Raw genomic sequence first — 12,422 nt, 5'->3', positions numbered from 1 at the left:
ATATTTGGAACTTCTTGGTCTTCCACTCTGCTTAAAGGTTGAGACCCTAGGATAGGGGTTCCCAGCCTTGGAGCCACAGATGCTGTTGGACTACAACTTCCAGCATCCCCAGTAGCTGAAACCCCTGCCTAAAGCACTAGATGGTCCACTTTGCATTGCGGGCTCTGTATTCAAATACTTTTCCCCCCCTTCCAGCCACAATCTGCATCTAGCCGTGAATTCCCAACCTTTCCCGAAAGTGCAACACCTTCCAAGGCTCTCATCATGAGTCTCCAGTGGGCGGCTGTAGCCACTTTCCTGTATGCTGAAGTAGTCCTTATCTTTCTCCTGTGCATTCCCTTCATCTCGGCAACAAGGTGAGGAGCTGTGGGCTAGGGACTGTGTGGCTCTGCGGGGGCTCACTGGGGTTGCTGTTCAGGAGCAAAAGCTGCTGAAGTATGTTGTCTCACTGTCTTTGGGATGACCTAATAAGGATGCTGTGCCGATCGGGCAATAATTAGCACTCTGGCTGATGAGAGGAGATTGGTCACTTCTGGAATGTGTGGGAGTGCACTCATGGGGAAGAAGAAACTGAGTGAAATGTCATTTGGGTCTCTTATTTATACCTAAAGAGTTAGTTCCTTGTCGGTAAGCATCAAAATAGCTGATCCTGGGGGTCAGGAATCTTTGTGCCAGGAAGCAGAATATAGGGGCTGTGGACCCAAAGGATCATCATTGTGGCTGTGCATACTTGGTTAAAAACTAAAATGGAGTAAAGGTCACGCAAACGCTGTACCAAGAGAAACCGGACCTGTGACCTACATATTTTGTGAATTTCCTTTCTGCATAATTCAGCAAGATGGGACTGAAAATGAGTGGGCTGAAAACTTGGTCTGCTGTACGGCCCTGCTGCTGCACAATAAAATCCCCCATTGATCTTCCAATTTCTGCATAACTTTGCTAATGTTACCATTTTCTGTAGTTCTGGTTTTGCCAGAATGGCAAGGATCTATTCCTGACACTGAAGTCTGTTTCCTACCACTAGAAATCTTACTTCGGACCCTCCTGGCTTCTAAAGTTTCAGTAGGCATTGCTTGCACTGGCAGTCATATCTTTACAGCAATGAAGGCCAGAACCTTGCTTAAAAACAGAGAGCAAGAGCTGATTCTCAAACTGAATGCTGTACAGCACTACAATTCTCCAGAATTGTGGCGTATAGAAATAGAATGAATAAATGAATAAATAAATAAATAAATATTGCCCTCCCTGGTTGTTTCCTTTCTTGTTTCTACCCCCTTCTGATTTCTGCTTATGAACTGCCACCAAGAGTAGGTTAGGACCAGTGTTCCCTCTAACAGGGATTCCCAGATGTTGAGTACAACTCCCAGCATCCCCAGCTGCAATGGCTTTTGCTTTGGCTGGGAATTATGGGAGTTGTAGGCAACAACATCTGGGAATCCATATTGGAGGGATTACTTATTAGGACTGTCCTTGGGAGAAAGAAGGAGCTTCAGCATCTCTTTGGCTGCTTGACAACCACCAGCTTGGCTACCTTCTGCTTCCAAGTGTTGTGTGTGTGTTCTAGCTACAGTTGAATAGTAGCCTCGACCGAACAGTGGTTTTGCAGTCTCCATTGATGGGATGTGTATGGGGAATTGCCCTAAGGGAAACTTGAGGTGGGGAGGGGGAGAATACGATCAATATTGATATACCGCTTTTCAACAAAAATTCCCGAAGCGGTTTACATAGATATAATAAATAAAATGTCTCCCTGTCCCCAAAGGGCTTACAATCTAAAAAAGAAACATAAGATAGACACCAGCAACAGCCACAGGAGGGATACTGTGCTGGGGATGGATAAGGCCAGTTGCTCTCCCCCGCTCAATAAAGAGAATCGCCACTTTAAAAAGGCTCGGCTTTGCTCAATTAGCAGGGGATTTGTCCCTTCCCAATGTTGATATATTGGTGTGGATTGAAAGCTGCATTTCTTGGAAATTGACTGTCCTTACTCCTCTGTCCTTTCTGTCCCAGTGGAATAGAGGCTGTGTTCTTTCTCGTATGATTGCGAGGTTTAATCCTAACTCCTAGCCTTTGTTCACAGATGGCAGAAAATCTTCAAGTCCCGCTTGGTGCGGCTAATGGTGACCTACGGAAACACCTTCTTTGTTGTGCTGATCATCATCCTGGTCCTGCTGTTCCTTGGTGAGTGAGAGCCAGTGTGTGGCGTTATGGCAGTGGTCTTAGTGCCACTTGCCCATTGGGTGCAGCTGGAGGCCCTTCAGGTCCCACGAACGTCTGTCTGCTACCCTGTCAGCTCTTCAGATTGTCACATTGCTGGGATGTAGACAAAGGACTGGGGGAAGGTGGAGAGGTTCTCCAGCTTCGTCAAGGGAACACTGCCTAAGCCTCCCCACCTGTAATGTAAATACCCACCTGGGTATTTAAGAGAGCGTCTTCTTTGCTATGAGCCCCACCGCCCATTGAGGTCACTTGAGGAGGTCCGTCTCCAGTTGCCGCCAACTCGTTTGGTGGCTACATAGACGGGCCTTCTCAGCTGCTGCCCCGAGATTGTGGGATGCGTTCCCTGCTGAGATACGATCCTCCCCATCTCTGGCAATGTTCAAAAAACACCTGAAAACACATCTCTTCAACCAGGCTTTCTCAGCTTTTTAAAATTTGTTTTTAAATTGTTCTGATTATTTAATTGTTTTATGATGTTTTTAATTGTTAATCATTGTTTTTATGCTTTATAATTTTTGTTTTTACTTATTAACTGATTTTAATGGTGTTTTAATGTAAACTGCCCTGAGCCTTTTGGAAGGGCGGTATAAAAGTTTTAATAAATAAATAAATAATGTGGGTGATGTGTATCCAGGTCTGTTCACTGCAGAGCAGAGGGCTAGGTCTGGCTGTGACAGTCGGGTTCAAATTCTGCCCAGCAAGTCATCTTTCTTGATGTGTTAATGCTGTGTTGTGAGCCGCCCAGAGAACAATTTGTTATGGGGTGGCTAACAACTGTAGTGGTTGGTTGGTTGGTTTTATTGATTGATTTATATTTATTTTACATTTATATCCCACTCTTCCTCCAAGGAGCTCAGAGCAGTGTTCATAGTAACCTTTATCCTCAAAATCCTGTGAGGTAGGTTAGGCTGAGAGATGCATGACTGGCCCCAAATCACCCAGTGAGTTTCATGGTTGAGTGGGGATTCGAACACGGGTCATCCCAGTCCTAGTCCAGCACTAGCCACTATCCTACACTATCTCCCTGGCTGGCCAGGGCAACTTGCAGCTTCCTTGCAGGGTGGCACATGTGAAGACAAAGAACTCGGTGTTCTTGTGCTCTGTAAAATATTGAGGGATAAAGGTGAGTCATGGAGCAGGTGTCGAGTGGGAGGAGGGCAAAATTGATCTTGGTCCAGTTTTGCAAGTGCTTTTTGCCTGGCATCTTCTCTGTTGAGTTCTGCCACAATTGACATGTGCAGCATCTAGTGAGAAGATGTTTCTGTCTGGCCTCAGGAGCTGGGCTACAAGGCCAACCACCATACATGGTGGCGATATTCTTCAGTGCCAGCTCCCTGGGTCCCTCCCACTCAAACTCTAGGAAGTCTGCTTCACTGATGCACACACAAACATGCCCGCCAGTACCCTCTACCTACATAAAAGGGCAGGGGGGCACATCCCCACCCCCCAGGCCCTATCAATATGGGTGCTAGGGATAGAACATCATCATACAGGTGCACAAAGCTCTTGAGGGAAATGCCCCTTGTTCTAATGGTTAGAAGCATGGTGTGTTGACAGCCAAACGTTCTGGTTGCTGGAACGTGCCCTGTGACATGCAAGCTCCTCCCTGTAAATAGGCTGAGGCTGGTGGCTCTTCGGTAGGCTTCTCCAGTTGGCAAAAGACTGTGTACGGAATGAATGGTGAACTGTTCCCAGAGCCCCTGTACAAGCTTCTGTTTAGGCCGAGCTGGCTTATGCCAGGCCCTGCAGCCTGTTCAATAGAGCTCCGAGCAGGAATCGTCGCTTCTGTATTCTCAAGGATGCTCTAGTCCAGGGCTACGAAACCTTCATCTTCCTGCAGATATTGGACTATAGTTCTCATGATCCCTGACCTGGCCACTGGCTGGGGATGATGGGAGTTCTAGTCCAACTTTGGAGGGCCAAAGTTGTGCAGCCCTGCTCTAGTCTTCTGACAGTGGTACAGGGGCCTGTAGTTGAGCCTAAAATGAACTAGTCACCAGTGGCATGTTCCAAGTGTCGTATGCTCTGACTCATGCCCTGGGCAGAAGCTGTTCTCCTGTATTCTGAACCAGATGGAAATGGCTTGGGTTAGTGGTTCACCTTACTGAACCAGCTGTGATAGAGTAGCAAGCATTTGGAGTACATGGATATCGCCCAAAACCTTGCTGTGTTTCAATCTGGCAATAGGTTTCATTTGACTTGAGTTGGGACCAGTTAGGTGCATATTTTTGTGGCTTTGCACAAATCACAGACACTGCTCAGTGTCCTCCTGACCCCCCTGAGAAAAGGGCCCCCCAAAGCCCTATATCCACTTGGCCAAATATCAGGCAAACATGTTGACCCTTGGCAAGATTTGTTTTTTAATGTTGTTGGAATATCGCTAGCTTGCCTCTGTCATTGGTAACAAGACAGATTCACACATACAGTAGCACCTGGGGTTGGGGTGAACTGCTGATTCCTCAGGCATGTGTGCTTCTGGCATGAGTCACTACTTCTGCTTCCGTTTGCGATTGGTCGTGTTGTCCTGACCAGTAAAACTGGAACAGAAGTAGAGGCTTTCCCCAGGAGTGCATGTGCCCAGGGAATTGGCAGCTCACCTCAGCCTCAGGTGCTGCCATTACCTGTCCACCATGTGCAGTGTTAGAAGCTAACCTTTCAGGACGTAGTTGCCCACCTCTGTTCTCCATTTTCTGTGTTCTTCCATCATTCCCCTGCATGTGGGCTGTGTCTCACGGCAACTTTAAAACCAGTTATCACTAAGATTGCAGAGGAATCCTGCCCTGTCACCAGTGTGACAAAGGACAGTCTCTCCTTGCACTCTTCAGAACTCCGTAGTTCTAAGGCAAACTTCATAGCTGCTCCCCTGGCTCTCTGTGATGACTAGAAATTGTTTTTGGGCAATACAGTATTCTGAGATGCTTGATTCAAGTTGCTACTTCTGGGACACAAATGATTCCTGCAGGCCAGCAGCAGGTTGGTCAAGGTCCTTGTGGGCTCGTGAGTTCTGTTGGCCTCTTTGCAAGGTTGCTTGAATGCTCCAAAGGGAAAAAGGCCTTCATAGTGCCTAGAAAATATACACTCATTTCTCTGCCCACATTCTATCCCTTGGAGCTGGAGACTTGCTTGGTCACCTGTAGTGAGTAAACTCCCCTACAGATGAGAACTTGATAGCAAGCCTTGGAGACCAGTTGGCACTACAGTGCGCTGCTTCTAAGGTCTTTCAGAGACAGTTTTGTTTTAGCCCAAGAGTGCAGAGTTCTTCTTCCTGCTTGTCTTGACTGCAATATTATATTCAAATATAAAGGGCAGAACTATATTAACAAGAAGGCATGGTGAGAACCAATCTGCCCACTTCCTTTCACTATAATCTTAATTAATTACTTAGAGTTCCCTCTAAAGCATGTGCACGCACATGTATCTTCACGTCCGCTCAGTTACATTTATATCCCACTCAGGTTGAATCAGGCAGGCCCCATTCTCAATACACATGCATGTACACGTACGTGCATACTGTTTGATACGCCATGGAGAACAAAACTCATTCTGCACACAGATGAAAAAAATTAGAGGGAACATTGACTACCATCTTCACAACTTAGCCCACCTTCGCCTCAAATGTTTACGCGTCTTCCATCTTGAATTGGGGTGGATGATTTCATGAACTATGCTGTTGAAGTGTCCCTGTATGTAGGGAGGAAGCTGGTTTTGTGGTTGCAAGCATGAATTGTCCCCTTTGCTAAGCAGGGTCTGCCCTGGTTGCTTTTGAATGGGAGGCTAGAAGTGTGAGCACTGTAGGATATTCTCCTTGGGATGAGGCCACTCTGGGAAGAGCGTCTGCCTGCTTGCCTGCAGAAGGTTCCAAGTTCCCTCCCTGGCATCTCCAGATAGGGCTGAGAGACTCTTGCCTGCAACCTTTGAGAAGCCGCTGCCAGTCTGTGTAAACAATACTGACCTAGATGGACCAATAGTCTGACTCAGTATATGGCAGCTTCCTATATTAGTGTCACTACAGCTGTACGAAATTTGATCCAAATTTGTTTAGAGCCACATATACACACCCCTGGGTGATCTCATCAGCTTACTTAAGGAAAGTAGGCTAAAGATTATATTAGCTGTTGAGGCCAGGTTTTTGTCAGCAATACCAAAGACTGTATATTTGGCAGTGGGACATCTTGAGCCCTTCAGCATATCCATTTATTCTACTGAATTGTTGGTGCTCCTGGATAACTCACGTGTTCCCTGTTAATGGCCTATGAAGTAACTTGAAATGCAGTTTTAGGAATATGGATTGATCTGGGTGTGTTTGGTATTAAGTAGTGCTGTGGACATCAATTCATTTGCATAGTTGTTGCTGTAATGAGTTTCTGGGATTACTGTTAAAGGCAATAATTAAAAGTTCTAGCAGTGAGTAGAGCTTGGGTTAATCTCCATGAACAGACTGGAGCTTGGATTCCAAAAACGAGCCTTGCAAATGGAATTTCAGGTTTGAAAAGCATTGACTCCTCCTTGCTGTTTGCAGATGCTGTTCGTGAGATCCGGAAATATGATGATGTGACCGAAAAAGTGAACTTGCAGAACAACCCTGGGGCCGTGGAGCACTTTCACATGAAGCTCTTCCGAGCCCAGCGAAACCTCTACATTGCTGGCTTCTCATTGCTGATGGCCTTGTGAGTACCTGCAGGGAGCTCTTCGAGCCTGTGTTTTGTGCAAACATTGGTACAGCTTGGCTAGCAGATGGAGATTGGAAGGCACTGGAAAGATGCATGGAGATGAGCATTAGGGCAATGTTTCATCAATTGCAACCAGTTTGCATCATCTTAATAGCAAGCTTGTGGTGGTAAGACCAAAGAACTTTTATGTTGAGTCTTATCATAGTTCTTGCAGATGAGAACAAGGAGTGCTCCAGAGAGATCTGTGAGGGAAGTTTCTAGGCAGGCCTCGGCCTCTCCCTTTGGTGTCAGCATGTCTGCTTCTTTTGCACTTTTATTAGCTGCAAAACTGGATAGCAACACAGTTTGTGTCATGCTCCAATCTTATGCGGGGCAGCGCACACTCTGTGCACTAGGCTGTCCGAATCCTGTGTCAACACCTGCTGAGTTTTGCAGCCTGTACAAATCATGCACACTTGTGAAAATCTGATCTGGCCAATTGTGGAAAGAAGCAAGCATGTAGGGCACTGGAGCTCTGCCCCTCCATCCACTATGGTAGGGTTTCTTAACCTTGGGCCCCCAGACGTTGGACTACAACCTCCAGAATCCTCAGCCACAAAGGCCATGTCTGGGGATTCTGGGAGTTGAAGTCCAACAACATCTGAACTCCAACATCTGGGGGGCCCAAGGTTAAGAAACCTGCACTAGGGAATATATTTAGCAACCTCTCACTTCCAAGATATCGAGCATTGCCCATATACTTTCAAGCATGTCTTCTCAGCCATAATTCACGGCTTGGGCCCAGGGTATTTAAGAGAACACCTTTGTTATGAACCCTGCCACCTATTAAGAACTTCAGGGGAGGTTCGTCTGAGGGTGCTGTTGGCTCATCTGGTGGAGACTCAAAGGCGAGCCTTTTCTGTAGTTGCCCCAGAGCTGTGGAATGCACTGCCTGCTGAGATTAGAGTTGCTCCATCCCTGTTGGCTTCTGGGAAAGGACTAAAGATGCATCTCTTCAGCCAAGCTTTTTCACTATTTGGTCATTTTTATAGGTATTCTAATTTGATCTTTTAATGTTTTTAATTATTAAAATTTCTTGGTTTTATTGCTGTAAGCCTCCTAGAGACGTCAGTCATGGGCAATATACAAATAGGTTAAGTAAAAAATAGCAAGACGTTCTGTGGAGGACGCTGCCTCAGTGGGCCCTGGGCATCAACGACTTGCTGCTGCCAGGTAGAACTTTCTAGACTGGTTCTACCATCCAGTCACTGGGGCTTCTGTCCCTCCACTTTACAAGAAAGTAGAGTGGTAAAGCAATTTAGGCCAGTAGGCATGGGGTGGGAAACCTAATAGACAGACACTATTGAAACAGATAAAAAAAAAACCCCAAGAAAAAGTTGACTGGGTTTAAAACATTTTTGTTCCAAAACAGTGCAATGATATCAAGTAAAAATAGAGAAAAGTTCAGTTGAGCAAAAGTACAAGACAAACACTGAAATACCATGACCAGTGGCCTAGTCTAGCTAGGTCCCGCAGCAGTCTCAAAGGAGTGCAGAGGGTACTAGCTTCCCGCTTTGCAGAAGGCTTGGCTTCCTCACTGCCACAACCCAGCAGTTTCTGCCTATGCTGCCATGATTCCGACTTGGTGGTTTCAAGCTCTCTGCCTCTGAGTGCCCCCAGTCCACTCTCCTGCAGTCTGCTGCTTGTGTCTCTACTGTTCCAGCTCTAATCCTGTCTCTGAGATGACTCTCCAACTCAGTCTTACTCCTGTTGACCTCTCTGCTGCAGCCAATCCTCCTTTTATTCTCTCTTCCCTCCAATTTTTCTAAACAAACTCAAGTGCCCTCCATTTTTAAAAAACATACCACATCAGATCAAACTCTCTTCCCTCCAGAAATTAAACAGTAAAACTTTTTCCACCTACCAAACCAGAACAGGAGCTGTGAACTTCTGACCCCGCACAGCTTCTTCATACATGGAACATAGGGATTAAGCAAATACAAAAGCTTCTAATACACAGAAGTAGTTCAGGCCACATTGCTTAACAAGTTGGTTTTCAGTTGAAGCTGAGTTGAAGTAGGATTCTACACCCAATACCACATTCTGTGCTCCTAGGGAACTGTAGCACACGTACATTCCTGATTTTATTACCATTACTACAAGTGTTTATATACCACTTTTCAACCAAAGCTCTGGCTTACATAGAAAAATAAAGGTGGTAAGGTTAATGCAAGAAATCGAATGAAAATATGGGCCAAGTTGCTTATCAAGGTTTTGATGGCTTACCCAGTATGCACACCCTACTTGTTGGTTGATTGTGTAACCTTTCTCGAAGTGCTGCAAATGCAGTGCCCTGCTTTTTCTCTTGAGTTCTAATGGCAAAGACCCTTGGAACATAGTGGGGTGTGTTCACATTTGAATGCTGAATGTTTGAAGGGCTTGATTGGAAAGCAGAGGTCTGTCCCTCTTCCTGATTGGACAGGAGCATCCATCTGGTGAGCCTTAAAAGCCTTTGTGTTTGAGAGGAATTGAGGTGATAAAGGTAAAGTGTGCCATCAAGTTGGTGTCGACTCCTGGTGACCACAGAGCCCTGTGGTTGTCTTTGGTAGAGTACAGGAGGGGTTTACCATTGCCACCTCCTGTGCAGTATGAGATGATGCCTTTCAGCATCTTCCTTTATTGCTGCTTCCCAATATAGATGTTTCCCATAGTCTGGGAAACATACCAGCAGGGATTCGAACCAGCAACCTTGGGCTTGCTATTCTTCTGTGCGCGCACACACACACGTGCACACACACACACACACACACACACACACACACACAGAATGATGAATGGGCTGTGTGTGAACTGGAGGCTTGGCTCACTGCGTTGGGCAAACTTATCCCACCCATACAGCTGAAACCTCTCCCAACCCTTATGTATTTATCATATTTTTATACTGCTTGATATGTACATTTCTAGGTGGTGTACAAAATTTAAAACAATATTTAAGTCAACAAAGATTAAAATGCATGAGACACAATACAAACAATAGCATAAAACAGTTATTAAAACAAATTATTAACAATTCTAATTAAAAGCCTGTGAGAACAGGTGAGTCTTGAATGTCTTCCTAGAAACAGAAGGAGGTGCTCTTATTTCAGCAGGGAGCATATTCCAAAGCCCCGGGGCAACCACAAAGAAAGCCTGATCTTGGGTCACCACCCAACGAGCTGGTGGTAACCATAACTGGACCTCTCAAGAAGATTGTAACAGGTGGCAGGGTCCATGACAAAGAAGGTGCTCTCTTAAATACCCTAGACCCAAGCCATTAAGGGCTTTATAGGCAATAACCAGCACTTTGTATTTCACCCGGAAACATATCAGCAGCCAGTGCAGTTCTTTTAAAATGGATGTTATGTGCTCCTTTTGTGTTGTCCCAGAGACCAATCTGGCTGTTGCATTTTGTACCAATTATAGTTTCCGGACTACATACAAAGGCAGCCCCACATAGAGTGCATTACAGTAGTCAAGCTTGGAGGTTACCAGCATATGTACCACCATTTTAAGGTCATTTGCCTCCAGAAATGGACGTAGCTGATGTATCAGCCAGAGCTGATAAAAAGCACTACTGGTCACTGCCTCAGCTTGAGAAACCAGGGAGAGCATTGAGCCCAGGAGCACTCCCAAGCTACGTACCTGATCTTTCAGTGGGAGTGTAACCCCATCCAGATGTAAACCATCTCTTGGGTCCTGACCCACCACAGTCAGTACTTCCATCTTATTTGGATTTAACTTCAGTTTCTTATCCAGCCCATTACCACCTCCAGGCAGGCATTTACGGAAGATATGCCATTTCCTGATGAGGTCGACATGGAGAAATAGATCTGGGTGTCATCAGCATATTGATAACACCCTGCACCAAAACTCTGGATGATCTCTCCCAGCGGTTTCATGTAGATCTTAAAGAACATTGGAGACAGTATGGAGCCTTGTGGAACTCCACACTTTAGTTGTCGCTTTGTAGAACAGTCTCTGAGTGACACCATCTGGAATCTACCAGAGAGGTAGGAATGGAACCACTGTAAAACAGTGCCACCCAATCCCGCCTCCCTCAGGCAGTCCAGAAGGATACCATGGTCAATGGTATCGAAAGCCGCAGAGAGATCCAAAAGGATCAGCAGAGTCACACTTCCTCTGTCGATAGCCGGTTGGAGATCATCCATCAGGCCGACCAAGACAGTCTCAACTCCATAGCCTGCCCAAAATCCAGTTTGAAATGGGTCTAGATAATCTGCATCATCCCAAACTGCCTGGAGTTGAGAGGCCACCACCCCCTCGATCACCAAGTCCTACCATAGAAGATTAGAAACTAATTCTTAGGGATCTAATGCAGGTTTCTTCAAAAGTGGTCTAATAATAGCCTCTCTAAGACAAGGAGTCATCTTTCCCTCCCTCAGAGAAGCATTTATAATATTTACCAGACCCTCTCAGATAATGATTGCCAGATAAGATAAGCCAAATTGGGCAAGGGTCAAGAGAACAGGTTGTAAGATGCACAGCCCAAAGCAGTTTGTTCACTTCCTCAGGAGTCACAAACTGAAAACGATCCAATCGAATCCCATAAGAGGAGTTAAACACCTCCACTGTAGACTCTACAGTAACTGTGGAATCCAGCTCGGCCAAAATAGGAGAGATTTTTATCTTCAAAAAAGTCATTAAAAACATCACAGCGAGTGACCGATGGTTCAAGGTTCAAATTCAAGGGGAGGGGGTACATATTAGCCCCCTCACAAACCTAGACAACTCAGCTGGACATGAATTTGCAGAAGCAATGTAGGCAGATAAGAACTGCTTCTTTGCTGCTCGCACGGCCAGAGCATAGATCTTCAAATGTGTTCTGTGTTGTGCCCAATCAGATTCACACCGAGTCTTCCTCCACTTGCGCTCTAGTCAACTACCTCACTGCTTCAGCTCCCATAGTTCTCCCAAATACCACAGGGCTGTCTTTAAAGCAGGTCAGAGAGGTCGCCTATGAGCGATTGTTTACTGCTCTAGTGAGCTCATTATTCCATGTTTGCACCAGATCATTGACAGAATCATTAGCAGAGCCAACCCTAAACCCTTCCAAGGCTTCTTAGAATCCTATTGGATCCAATAACCATCTCGGTTGGACCAATCTAATAGGTCCTTCACTCCTGCAGAGGTGGGTTGTGGCTGTACGTTAACCAGATGGTGATCCATCCATAACAATGGGGAGATGACAGGAGTCCCCATCCATGGAACACCACCCTGATCAGAGCAGAAGACCAAATTGAGCGTGTGACCAGCATCTTGTGTTGGCTCAGAGACCAATTGGGATAGGCCCACAGTCATGGCTGCTATGAACTCTTGAGCTGCTCCCAAAAACCCAGTCCCAAAACTAACATTGTAGTCCCCCACCACCAACAGCCTGGGCCCCTCCAATTCAGCAACCAGGTCCGTCAGCTCAGTTCGGGACTCTACTGGGCAGCAGGGTGATCGTTACACCAGCAAAAGTCCCAGTCTATCCCTCGTCTCTAGAACTAGGTA

At 46.0% G+C, this 12,422-nt stretch overlaps 1 protein-coding gene across 1 annotated transcript in view; it reads left to right on the top strand.

The window, feature by feature from the left end:
• BCAP31 (B cell receptor associated protein 31) overlaps positions 1-12,422 on the top strand; it is a 46,181-nt gene that overhangs the window by 4,571 nt on the left and 29,188 nt on the right. Inside the window, exons 2-4 of the mRNA XM_053293492.1 lie at positions 196-356; positions 2,081-2,181; positions 6,740-6,887. Coding sequence (XP_053149467.1) covers positions 265-356; positions 2,081-2,181; positions 6,740-6,887 — 341 coding nt within the window. The 5' untranslated portion in view covers positions 196-264. The remainder of the gene's footprint in view (positions 1-195; positions 357-2,080; positions 2,182-6,739; positions 6,888-12,422) is intronic.

Source organism: Hemicordylus capensis, chromosome 2 (assembly GCF_027244095.1).
Source record: "Hemicordylus capensis ecotype Gifberg chromosome 2, rHemCap1.1.pri, whole genome shotgun sequence".
Taxonomy (NCBI): Eukaryota; Metazoa; Chordata; class Lepidosauria; order Squamata; family Cordylidae; genus Hemicordylus; species Hemicordylus capensis.
Note: the sequence above shows the minus strand (reverse complement) of the source record. Positions and strands in the feature narration are given on the sequence as shown.